Source organism: Heliangelus exortis, chromosome 2, assembly GCF_036169615.1.
Source record: "Heliangelus exortis chromosome 2, bHelExo1.hap1, whole genome shotgun sequence".
NCBI lineage: Eukaryota > Metazoa > Chordata > Aves > Apodiformes > Trochilidae > Heliangelus > Heliangelus exortis.
The window spans coordinates 105,767,069-105,780,073 of record NC_092423.1 but is presented as its reverse complement, the minus strand read 5'-3'; the positions used below and the strand labels follow the sequence as shown (position 1 = coordinate 105,780,073).

The 13,005-nt window shown below is 43.3% G+C and overlaps 1 protein-coding gene across 5 annotated transcripts in view; it reads left to right on the top strand.

Moving 5' to 3' along the window:
- The window catches only part of AQP4 (aquaporin 4), a 112,358-nt gene that overhangs the window by 90,312 nt on the left and 9,041 nt on the right, over positions 1-13,005 (top strand). For 2 of the 5 annotated variants that reach the window (XM_071737399.1, XM_071737402.1), the window contains exon 2: positions 12,125-12,539. In XM_071737399.1, the coding sequence (XP_071593500.1) occupies positions 12,159-12,539 (381 nt within the window). In that variant the 5' untranslated portion in view covers positions 12,125-12,158. Of the gene's footprint in view, positions 1-7,193; positions 7,416-7,453; positions 7,586-8,588; positions 8,635-12,124; positions 12,540-13,005 lie in introns of those variants that run through there. The other 3 variants (XM_071737400.1, XM_071737401.1, XM_071737398.1) reach the window with 3 other exon arrangements.

Sequence of the window (13,005 nt, the reverse complement as noted above, 5' to 3'; positions counted from 1 at the left end):
GCTGCCATCCCTGTGGGGTGCCATAAGTACAAATAAATACTGGACTAGAGCTATGGGCCTCCAAAAGCTGTTTTCCATGGCTTTATGTGCTCCCAGAACAAGCTCACAGGAGATCAGCAGCTGAAGACAAAACACTTTTAGCTGGTCAATCCTTACATGTTCACCAACCAACCATCTACCCATCCCTGCAGTGGCTTTAAGCTGGTATCAGTAAAGCTGAAGAAGGCAGCAAGAAGTTTTTCTTTGAAGCTTCTTTGTACTAAATTCTATTATTTTCATTGACAATTGAGCCAACACAAGAATCTCCAAAGCAATACAACATCTGCCATTAAAAGAAACTCTCCAATTGTCGTTTACTGGTTTAAAACATTACTTCTGGTGGAGCAAAAATGTGGCATGAGTATCACAAGTTATTAGGCTTCAGCTAGCTTTTTTTCTAGCTGTAAACAAGAAAAACTGTCAGAAATGGAAAAAATGTTCTACAAAGGTTCTCAGTAAAAACATGCTGTCAGATTTTCTTTAGAAGTTTGTAGACAAATGAGCTTGAACTTGTAAATATTCATAGTCAGACCCTGCTTTTCAGTTATTTCAATGAAAGATGAACCTTTGCACAGGAAAAGGTCAAAATCTTCACTTCTATGGCCCCAGGTTTTAGCTTTTAGAAGGTATTAACGTTAAGAGAGAGGAAAACCCCTGTAAAATGCATAGTATTAAGATGACAGTTACTATTGTAATCTACAAAGGTACTCTGAATGATCTGAAGCAAAGCTGTCTCTCTCGGAACATGCTGCATAAACCCATTCATGGCATACATTTCCTCTAGGTGCATAAATCCTATGGCTACAAAGCTATACAAGTATTATATATATTATCATCATATTGCACACAGCAGATGGCTTAGAGAAAGAGCAAATTCATAGCATGGGGCCACATGTCAAATATACTAGCCACTCAGCCTCAGCCTTGCCAAAAATAAATTAAAAAAAAATACAACTAGACAGTATAGATTTAATTTTGAAACTTACACTTTGGCTCGGCATGGAACAATGTGTTAAAGTGTTTCTAGAGGCTTCACCAGAATCCCAAGTGACATTTATCTAAAGCATTACCACTGTATGTTAGCTACACAACAGTAAATGGCTTCACACCTGGCGGACAGATCTCTGAAAGTACTTAATGGACTACTCATGGCAGCAGTTGGCAAGAATCCGAAGAAGATCACAGTGAGGCTTCATGTGCTTCAGAGTTTTCCTCAGTAAGTTTGGAAGTAATCATTAGATTAGAATTAGAATCATTGCCAGCATAGTTGGGACATTATTGAAATTACTAGGTTGAGAAAAGGATGGACAGACTCAGCAGACTGGATTGTTCTCAAGAGTGATCAACGTCAGACAGAATGTCTGCAAAATTCCATGCCTCAGAGTAATTTACCTATAGGATGAGCACCATATCCCAAGGTCTTGGAAGTTACTGTGGAGAAGAAAGAAAGGATGCTTCCACAGTGTGATACTGCAGTAAGAATGGTTGCTTCACTTCCTAGGTGTGATACAAGAAATGTTTTCACGTCAGAATATGCTTGCTGGGAGTCCAGTATTAAAAATGCATTTTAAAAAGCATGTTGAAAAAGTGGTGATGACACAAACAAGAGCTGAAGAAAAACATTCTTCAGAGAAAAACTTCTTCAGAGTGGAGACTTCTGTAATTCAGTCTGCTTAGCTTATCAAAAAGATGATGAAGAGATTATTTGTTCACATTATATAAGTATCCTCATGGGGAGACAGTAGAAGCACAGGAGGCTTTTTAATCTGTGAGAGAAAAGCACAGCAAGAACTACTAAATGGCAGAGGAATTCATAAAAACTGAATTTAGAGACAAAGACCATTTTTAGTGATGAAAATTATTCGCCTTGGGAATAAGATACCAGGGGAATAGGTGTATTTTCTATCCCATGAGTTTTCACATCAAGCAAGAATGCTTTTTGTAAAATATATTTAACCAAAGATAAGCTATTGAACTCATGAAATGTGTCATGAGGTAAAGTGTAATGGTCTACGACACAATGTTAATTAGAAAATGTTACGTTGCCATCTAATCTTAAACTCCATGATGCTCTGACTGATCTTTGCTTCTGTAGGAAACTGAAGCAGTGGGGAGGGAAGAAGATGAGCATTTGGAGCCAAGGAGCTCATAAACAGCAGCAGGGGTGTAAGGCAGAGCAACTCAGGCTGGCCAGGAAAGCATGGATGGATGTTAAAGAGAGTGTAACAGTGGTATATGTGGAGTAACACATTTCCTGTGGCTGATAACATTTCTGAGCACTTCCCTGAATTCCAGCATCTCACGTAGCAAAATTAGACAAATCCCTTTTGGCCCCACTGGCTGAGGCTACACGAGGCTGAGCACAGAGGCCACCAGCATGTTGGGAATGCTTCCCCAGCACATGCACAGCCTCCTGCACCCTGCCCTGTCCTGCTGAATGTCATTGCCTCTCTCCACAAGAGAGCTATTTCTCCCCTCCATTTCCAGCTGACCTGGGATTCTTCCCCCAACTCTCCCATAACTCCCAGGAGTGTCCAGGGCTGCTTTCCTGCTCTTCCCCTCAAGTTCATCAAATCCTGGATGTCTCTACCATTGATGCAGCTTTTTGCAATAGGACTCGTGGCAATTTGTGGCAGCAGGGGAGAACAAGGACTTTTTTTTTTCTTTTTTTTTTTTTTTTTTTCCCTTTCATATTGCCAGCAAAGGGCCTGTCCACGCCATGTTGAAATTAAACCATTTCTAAAGATGAAAAGCCTCCAGGTGGTTTCTATGCTACCTAGATCTTAATTTTGCTTTTCTAACTGTAATTGCTGCCTATTGGCATTGTGGGGGGGTAGAGGGAAAAAAAAGCAGTCAATCCAAATTGTCTCATGAGGGAAGTAATGGAGCAGGGCTGAGGAAGCTCAGCAGTAATCTAAGTGCATAGATTCTTGTAAAACTTTTCTGAAAAGCCTGAATGAATCTCCCAAATGAATGGTCATTTTGTCCCCTTTCAGTTCTCCTTCTCTACCATGAACTCAATGTGCAGCTTGTGGACAGACAGATTCCACAATAAATAGAGAAGGAGAGTAAAACTAAACCCACTGGAGCTTGGCCAGGAGCAATGTCAAATCTCTTGACTGATTTCCCAGGGAATTCTTGCTCTAAATGTCAGGAGAACATAGCCCTGCAGCCAAGTTTGGACCAGACCGATACCAAGGCGTGACAAAATAAATGACCTAACGAGATTGCACTGCAGGAAAATTAAAACTTCAGAAATGTGCAAAGATCACATTTCAGTAAGTGGTGTTTTATATCTTTGTAGTAGAAAAAGCTTAACCCAAACATAGAAAACATAAATTGGAGGGGGGAGTGGGAGCAAACAGTTGAAACTTTTAGTCAATCAGAAATTAAAGTCTGAGACTATCTACAAGCATCAATGGTTTCTGAAAGTCTTACACCTTGCTCTCAAACACCCTTGTTGACAGGAGCCAAGGAAGGTCAGAGGAATTTAGTCTCCTAGGAGCCTGCAGCACTTTGAAAACAGCAGCCAAGTCCCTCTATACCTCAGGCACTTCAGAAAATCCTCCTGTAGGCTCTCCTGCCAGCAGCAGCAAGTGTTGCTTTTGCTGTGGTTACCTGCAGCCCTGCACTCCTGTGGGGCTGGCAGGAGCCTAAACAGCTTTAGGATTTCTGATCTTCCATCAGCTGGTGGGTCCAAGATCTGATGGAAAGGGCAGGAACACCTAGAGGAAGAGTGAGGAAGAGAGAAAGTACTTGCATTCAAGCCTCTTTGCTTTTGGAAACTCAAAGCCTGAAGTGGTGCTGAGAGGAGCCGAGTGAGCTGAGAAGCTTAACAACAGAAACGTAGGGGAGAAGAGTCCAGATCCACCAGGTGCAAGTGGAAAAGGTTGAGGCATTGAGAAAACACACAATGCTTCTGAATTATGTTTTTCTTTGCATTTTTGGTATTTCTTTTCTCTGCTTCAATCTTGCCTGGCAGACCCCAGTGTCTGACAGACACCCAGGGTAGAGATCCAAGAGACTCGCAATGGGACTGAGGGGACTCTTCCCACATAGATGTGCAGCGAGGTGACAGAATCTAGTGCTGGGAGGTTTTGTTCCTCTCTCATTGTTTTAGCTGGAATTAACTGTTTGTACATTCCTTTCTGGCACTGGCAGTGTGCCCTCTCCTCCAGAACAGACCAATCCAACTCACTTCAGCTGCCTGGGAAGCCCTTGTTTAGAATGGGGATGTGCCTTATGTGTTGCAGCATCTTCTCCTCATGGCTTACATCCCTACAAATCTTGAATTCATGATGCCTTAAAAATGACTGTAGAAACTCAGATTTAATGTTCAGTGAAGGAGAAGCAGCCACACAGTGAGATTCAACTGCACTTCCTCCCCACCCGTTCACAGACACAGATTGAGCTTTAACACCATTTTAAATTTTTCATATATATTCTTTTGTAACTTATTTCCTTAAATGTGTTGAGCGAAGCAGCAGGAAGAAGAATAATAATTCATCCTTGTGCAATAGTCCAAAATGAGTTAACTCAGGTTTTATAGGTGAAAATATTTAAGGGAAAAAAAAAAAAAAAAAAAAAAAAAAAAAAAAAAAAAAAAAAAAAGAACTTATGTGGTCCCAACACCCAACATTGACAATTTTTTCCCTGGACTAACTGGGGCAGCTTTCCTCTGTTTCTCACTGCCATCTCAAGGGATGCCTTCCTTGCCTTCTGTGCTTTCAACAGAACATAGTCTGTTTCTTTGATCAGAGCTGGCACAGTGTAGTTTGCTCCAGGTTTGTGCCCAAAGCATTGCCTTTCTCTGTTTATGTGGCTACAACCTTTGTCTAATCCTCCAGAAGATCTATCACAATAAGAATGGTAGCAGTGACAGAAGCTATTAGTGTCTCGGCTTCTCCATGCGGCAGGGATCTGCTCGGCAGATCAAAAAGAGCAGATACAAGCTATCTGCAAGAAAAGGAAAAGCAATTGCTGGTTTTGCTAAGTGAATTTTGTTTGTGAACAAACAAATGAGCCGCAGGAGGCAAGGTGCCAAAGAACAAGTGTGTTGTCAAGGCAAAGCTATGAAAGCAAACTCAGCCCTCATTTCAAGCAGCCAGCTCCAAAACTGGAAAGGAATTTGAGGTTTGTATGGGTGCTTTTTGTAGCTTTTGGAACAGCAGAAGAAAGAATTGCTATGACAGATGTAGCCCTGGCATAAAAGGCTGAAATAATCAGATAATGACTTCACCAAACGCAGGAGGGAAAAGATGTGGCAAGTTCAAGCCGCATAAAGGGAAGCCACAGGTGTCTGAAATAGAGCACGATAAAAGGAGCTTTTTGTACAATAATTCCTGGAAGAGGGGAAAAGGGGAATAGGAGTAAAAAAACCTCATGCTGAGGAACATCCTAACTGAAATCCTTTCAATGTAATAAACTACTTCTGTAGCCTAGACAGAAAAAGTTGGTCTGCGAGTGTGTGAATTACTCCTATAGACTGTGAGTATATGAATTATATGAATGGTGGGCTTATGTGTCAGTAAGACACTGTTAGGACTTGAAGTTTGTGGAATCACTGTAGCAGGTTGTGAAGGGCGTAGATAGAAAAATCAAATGCACCAAATGAAAGAGCATAGCTGTGCAATGATGACTGCACCCCCTCTTGACTAAGCTCAAGACACCAGCAAATGAAGTAAAGCATAAAAATAAGAAAGGCAAACATCCAGTCAGATGCTTTTCTTTGTAAGTGTCTCTTGGTATCTTTTATGGCATGACTTTAAAGAAAAAGAAGGCATACATGAGAGACACCCTACATTCATACTGTATGATCACCTGCATTTACCATAAACTGTGATCTGTAAGTATTTAACACACAGGCATGACATTTTTATTGTTGTGTGTACAAATTTGTCCAGGGCATCCTGAATCGATAGTGCTCTATGTTATAGTTGATTTTCACTTATAGTTTCTTTTCAGTAAATTATTAGCAACAATATCCTATCAGAAGCTAAGTGGGGACTTTCTGTTGATCATTTCCATGCCTAAGGTAGCTTTTCAGAATTTGTTTTAACATGGTCAGAAGTTTTCTCTGGTACTGTGTATCCTGTACAGGCTGGCTGATCATCATGCCAAACTCTGATTTTTTCCCTGTTGCTGCATGGATGCATGGCAGATGAGTTGCTCTATGCATTCTATTTTGACTTTGTTTAACATTCAAACATGTCCCTTAAATTTTTTTCTATATAACTGATGCACAGATTCCTTTTTTCCACATGAAGGCCTGAGCCACTAGATAAAAAGGATTTTCTAGATATCTTGTTCCATTTTCACCCATCTTTTTCAAGAATCAATTTCTAGGCATTCTCTAATGTAATAAGTGTTCCTGGAAACTTTGGCAACTTTATTTTGTTCTTGTTACATAAAGAGCAGTTTTTTCAGTGACTTATTTTCATCCTGTAGAGTCACTGGGTCCTTCTTAAGGTAGGAACCATCTGAATTTCCTCAGCAGCATCACACACTAATTTCAACAGTTCTTTTCAGTGGCCTCCTTTGGATTTCCCAAACTCTGTTGAATTTAGCAGCTTCCAACAAATAGAATCACTTTGGCCGTTTTGTAACCAGAAGGGTTCTAGTAAGGTTCTAGTAGGAATTTTAGATGGACAAAACCAGCTCCAAAAGGAGAGTCAAAAAAGTTGATCCAAGGGCTGGAGCATTTCTGATGAAGAAGGCTGAGAGAGTAGGGGTTATTCAGCCTGGAGAAGAGAAGGCTTTAGGGAGACCTTTAAGAGGCCTTCCCACTACCTGAAGGGGTCTACAGCAAAGCTGGGGAGGGATTTTTTAAAAGGATGTGTGGTGATAGGATGAGGGAGAACAGTTTCAGACTAAAAAAAGGTAGATTTAGATTAGATATTAGGAAAAAATTCTTTCTTGAGAGGGTGATGGGACACTGGAAAATGCCGCCCAGGTCAGCTGTGGATGTTCCCTCCCTGGAAGTGTTCAAGAGCAGGTTGGACGGGGCTTTGAGCAACCTGTTCTAGTGAAAGATATCCCTGTCCATGGCAAAGAAGATGAAACTAGTTTATCTTTGCGATCCTTTGCAGCCCAAACTATTCTACGATCCCATGAAAGCTCCCAGGGTTGCTTTGACTTTTTTTCCCTCAGAACAGCAGGGACTAAAGAAACCGAGAAACCTTCGAGTCCTTCCCAGGGCCGCGCATTCCCCGCTGCAGAATCAGAGTGGGGTTCTCTTCGGCCTCGACTTCTCCTCCTCTCAAGCAGCCGCGAAACCCCCTGAATTAATCTGCATATTCACATGATCGCAGCTGAGCGGCGGCCGGGGCTGGGGGCCGGCAGTTCCTCAAGTACCCTTGTCCCTCCGGGAGCAGCAGGTAGGGCACCGCGGCGCCGGCCAGCCGCATGCCCGGGAGCCGGGCCACCCCCCCGCCCCACGCCCCGCTCCCTGCGCCCACCCCGGCCAACCCCGCTCACCCGCCGCCCCGCCGCTTCGCCCTGCCCGCCGGGGAGGCATGAGCGACGGAGCGGCCGCGCCGCGCCGCGGGTGAGTGCGCGGCCCTCCGCGGAGGCAGGGCAGGAGGGAGGGAGGGAGTGAAAGGAGGGAGAGAGGAGGCGGCCCACCCCAACTGGAGATGACTCTTTGGGAGAGACTCGGGAGGGGGGTGCGCGGATGCTGGAAGAGGGGCGCGGGAGGAGGGGGAGGAGGGCGGAGGGGGGTGGTGCTTTTTTGCGCGCCCGCGGGGACCCCAGGTTGTGCGGCTCCGCGATGTGCTCGCGGAGAGTTCGGGGTTGCTGCCTTTCCTCGGAGTTTTGGACCCAGGGCACCGGGCAGCCCCACCATTCCTCCTCCCCGAGGGCAGCTTTTCAGTCGTGTCTGAGTTTCACACTGGGGGCTCGAGGTTAGGGGAGAGGATTGCAAACCCACCGCCTTTTCCGCGCCCTAAAACTTGGTTTTATTGGCCACTTGTGTGTCTTGCGATGGAGAGACCTGCGCGGAGAAAGCCCAGCTCTCGCACAATCAAAAAGCGTCCGTACAGGTCTCCCCACCTGCTGTGGGCATCCGCGCCAGTTGTTCATTCAAAAATTGTACAGGAAAATGGGGACAAATGGTTATAAGCAAGGGCTGCGACTGTGCATTTGTTTTGCAACAGTAGCCTGTCCCCCGCCTCCCCCCAAGCTGGCGAGAGGATGCTTGATGTCCATTTGAGCTCCAGCCGGCCGTGCCAGCGCAGGTCGGGCAGTACGTGAGTTTGCTGGGGAGATGCCACTGTAAATAGCTGCCGCACGCACGGAACTTCAGCCTGACAGTATGGCGTGTGGAGTGGCTGGCTGCAAGCCCACGTCCAGGCTGTTTGCCCTGCTCCATGAAGTGGTATTAGCTAAAGAAGGAAGAGCTTTTAAAATAACTATTTTTTCCTTTTTCTTTTTTTTTTTTTTTTTTTTTTTTTTTAACTGATGCCCCTGTTACTATTTCTCTTGGTGTGTCTTGTTATGGCTGCCATCCTGGTGGCAACGTGACCTGTGAAAACCCACCTTGCTCCTATTAGGCACAGTCCACTGTGTAATCTTGTAGTCCAGACCACAGAATCTCAGGTGTGGCCATGTGAAATTAATGTCTGATCCTAACATGAAAGTCTCTTTGTGGTTTTCTGTTGTGATTTGCATTTGTCTAAGGCAACCATGAACAACAACTGCTGTAAAAAAAATGTTATGCGACTTCGATGGCAACTTTTAGCTGCCACAGAGTCCACATTTGTCACATTCTAGTGTCAGACCTGCCACAGCCATCACTCTCTCTGCATCTCAGGCGTTTTAATTAACTGTATGCTGAAAATAACACTGGATGTTGGGGATGGTGTTGGATTCTAAGTTGCTGATAGCCTTTGGATTTAAGTGAAAACATGGACTCAGGGTCCAAGTATTAAGTATTAACATCACAGTATTAAGCTGTTATTAACATTTGTAGGGTTTTTGGCAATGAGGAAGAACGATATGCAGTTTGAAAGAAAAATTTGGCCATGACAGCTGGGTATTTTGCTAGGTGTTAATATCATAGAAAAACTGACTGCTTCAGAAAAACATGTGTACATTAAAAATAGGTGTTTTGGTTATTAACTGTCAAAAGTAAGGCTGGGAGTGTAGTTCTACCATTTTTATTTTTTTCCATGTATCACGGTGCTTTAGAAGAGCAGAAACTTTCTCCATGTTGATGAGCAAGCTTCTGTGTTTGAATTAGATTTCTGGCTTGCATGCAGCATTTTTGCATTTTCAGGGCTACAAGTAATATTGGCTTAACTGATTTGACCTGGTCTCAGCTGGTGAAGAAGTATGAGGTCTGCTCTTAAGTGTTAGCCTCCTTCTAGACAGGACCATCAGGAGGTGTGATCTTCCAGATCCTCTGTTACTCTCTTGCACATGTGTGTGTATTTGTGCACACATTCACTCTTAATGTGCTCTTCCAAGATTCTCCACAAAACGAGGGAAGCTAACTGTGATTTTAATACCCGAATACAAGCATGCTTTTCTGTCCTCTTCTACAGGATGAATCACAGAACTGTAGAATGGTGTGGGTTGGAAAAGACCTTAAAGGACAATCTAGTTCCAAATCCACCTACCACGTGCAAGAACAATCCCACTAGACCAGATTGCTCAAAGTCCCATCCAACCTTGTCCTTGAACATTGCTAGGGAGGGGATAGCCACAGCTTCCCTGCATAGACTGTTCCAGTGTCTCACCACACTCTCAAGAGAATTTCTTCTTTATGTCCAAGTTAATCTACCCCGTTTTGGTTTGAAACCATTACCCCTTGTCCTAACACTACATACCCTTGTAGAAAGTCCCTTCCCAGCTTTCTTGTTGGCCTCCTTCAGGTACTGGAAGGCCACTGTATGGTACATGTAATTAATTTGCAGTTCTCCTTCTTCCCTACATATAGCAAGAGACTGCCAGACACACTTTGACAAAGAAGTCAAGAGTCACCATAATCCTCTCTCCTGCGCTCCTAAAACCTAAATCCACCCCCAGAGTGCCCTTTGGTGGTTGGAAGTTTTGCTGAACTCTCGGATATAATGCCAGGGATAGCATTTTGCTTAGCAAGCAAAAGCTCAGAGAAATAGAAGTTGCAACCCAACAGAGCAGGGGGTGAAAGGGTGAGTTAGTGCCACTTTCCAGTTTCTTTTCCATGGACTTCAGCATGTGCTTCATCCCTATATGAAACTTTCAGCTGGGACATGCCCTGGGAAGATGAGTTTTTCTCAGTGTGGATATATAGCACCTGTGTATTACTCAGGCCACTAACTAACCAAGTTATTAATGAGGAAGATGTAGGGATGTTAGAGATAAGCCTTCAGTTTTCAGAGAGAATCTGGGCATAAGGTTCAAAGGCAATGATGGCCAAATACCTATGAGCTTCAGCATAGGGAGAAACAAAGATTAGGGAATAATTTTGAACCAGAACTCTAGTCTAGAAAGTTGGTCATTAACTGACTGCTATTATGAGATCTTACAAAAACATTTTTACATTTGTCTCGAGTCTGACCCAAAATCAGAAGATTTTGGGCGTGACTTTATTCTCTTTCGAGTCTCTGGCTTCAATTCTTCTCTAGCAGAGCAAGTCCCACTCAGGTCTTAGATCACTTCACAAGCACTTTTGTAGCACTTCACAAGCCACAAATGGCTGATTTTCACAACAGCCATTTGCAGGAGGTAACGTACTCATTCTCATCTAAGAGTCTAGAGTACTAAGATGGTGTTCAAATGACCTACTCAAAATACACAGTAAATTACCATAATAAATGAGACAGGGAAACAAATTATTTGCTCGAGTCTCAGAATTAAATTGCCTTTCCCTAACTCACTGCACCTGTTAAGAAATTCATGGGCTATTCCTCTTGCAATAACTTTAACAGGGCAGGCATGTCTCTTACGCTTCTTTCTAATATAAGTGGTATTAATATGTATTGTAGCTCAGTTACCTTAGACAACTGAGCATAAATTCATCCATCTTCTACTTGAATTTCTGTCCCCAAATGTAGCAGCTGAATATTCTTTCTTTTGTTTTCTGCTTTTGGAAAGGTTGGAGGATTTTTGCTTTTGTTTTTAGAGAAGAATCTTGTTAGCATTCCTTAGAAACTCATTAAAATGCTTCCCTTTTGGCTTATTCTCCTAATTTATTAATACCACAAATAACTTCTTTGGTGACCCACTTTCATAGGTATCTGAACATCTAGCAAAAATGTAACTCACGAGGAAGGCAGTGTAGACTGATAAATAGCATCTCCAGACAGAGAAGAAGATAAAGACACTTCCTTCTTTGCCACACAGAGTCCTACACACCACACATACAGAAAATATTGCTGTACTCAACAGCTTACTTGGCACCTTCAGAGATAAAGAAAGCACTTTATTGATTTCATGATTGATTTAAAGCTCATAATTTAAGATTGCCCCTGTTCTTCTGGGCTGAGTATAATTCTTACCCTGCATCCGCAGTGAAGAAACTGCTCTTTGCGTAAATATGAAGTGAAATATTGGTTTGTGTGAGTGTTCAAAGAAACAGACTTTCTCTTATAGCTCCTGTGGCAACCTCCCAACACTGTTGGCAAAAGCATGAGGGTTTGACTAAGATTCTGCTTTTTATTGACCTACCATACTTGCTTGATGACCTGTACAGATTTGCTTAGGAAAAGAGGATACCCACTGATTAAATGAGTATGATGATCCACAGGCCACTAGAAGTGGTAGGGCTTTACAGACTCAGGCAGAGGTCAGCTGGCACAAAAGAATACACTTGGTTTCATACTCACTTAATTCAAAAGTTAGGAGCAATTGCTTTTTGTGAACTGAAGCTGTACAGACAGACTTACCTCAAGGGGTGACAAAAGCACCTTGTGTCCTTCAGGCATTCAGACACTGGTTATGTTCCAAGGGCAATTTGTTGTGAGAGAGCAGTCTGAGATTCTCCCAGCCCAAGGATACTGGGCCTTGCTGCCTTCTCTCCAAAGTCTGCTGGATAGCAACCCCCTAACAGGAGAGCATAAAGCTTACTTAGTGATCTCTGACAAAGCTTTGTTTTCCTTTTCAGTAAGTGTGGACGCCTGTTTAAGTGCGAGAGCATCATGGTGGCATTTAAAGGAGTCTGGACTCAGCCCTTCTGGAAAGCCGTTTCAGCAGAATTTTTGGCCATGCTTATTTTTGTCCTCCTCAGCCTCGGCTCCACGATCAACTGGGGTGGAGCAGAGAACCCCCTGCCTGTAGACATGGTCCTTATCTCCCTCTGCTTTGGACTCAGCATCGCCACCATGGTACAGTGCTTTGGACACATCAGCGGAGGCCACATTAACCCCGCTGTCACCGTGGCAATGGTCTGCACCAGGAAGATCAGCCTCGCCAAGTCAGTCTTCTACATTCTTGCCCAGTGCCTTGGAGCCATCGTGGGTGCAGGCATCCTTTACCTCATCACACCACCAAGCGTGGTGGGAGGCCTGGGAGTCACTGCGGTAATCACTTCTCCAGCTCTTTAGCTAGCTTAGAGCCTAAGAAAATACAAGCAGACTAAAAAGAACTCAAGCAGAGATTTTTAAGAGCTTGCTGGTTTATTTACATTATCTAGACGGGGCTTACAGATCTCTCTAGGTTGAGTTTATGCAGTGTAATATCTATAGATGGTCTTTTTATAGAAGTTCTCTTTCCTAGAACTTCCCCAAATGTGATGACGGCAGGTAATGTTAATGTACATACAAAATTTAAATAATATATGCACGAAATGCCATTTTTACATGGGCTGGGGAGGGGGAAATTAATTCTATGCCATTATGATGGGGATTGAAAAAACATCAATTTAAAATGACATACTTTTGAAATAGATTGTGGCTCAGATTTCAGCTTTGTTCTGAACTAATAAGGAATGCCATCAGTGAGCCCTGTTGCAGTGCTTATTAAAAATGCACTTGAGCTGCACACTGC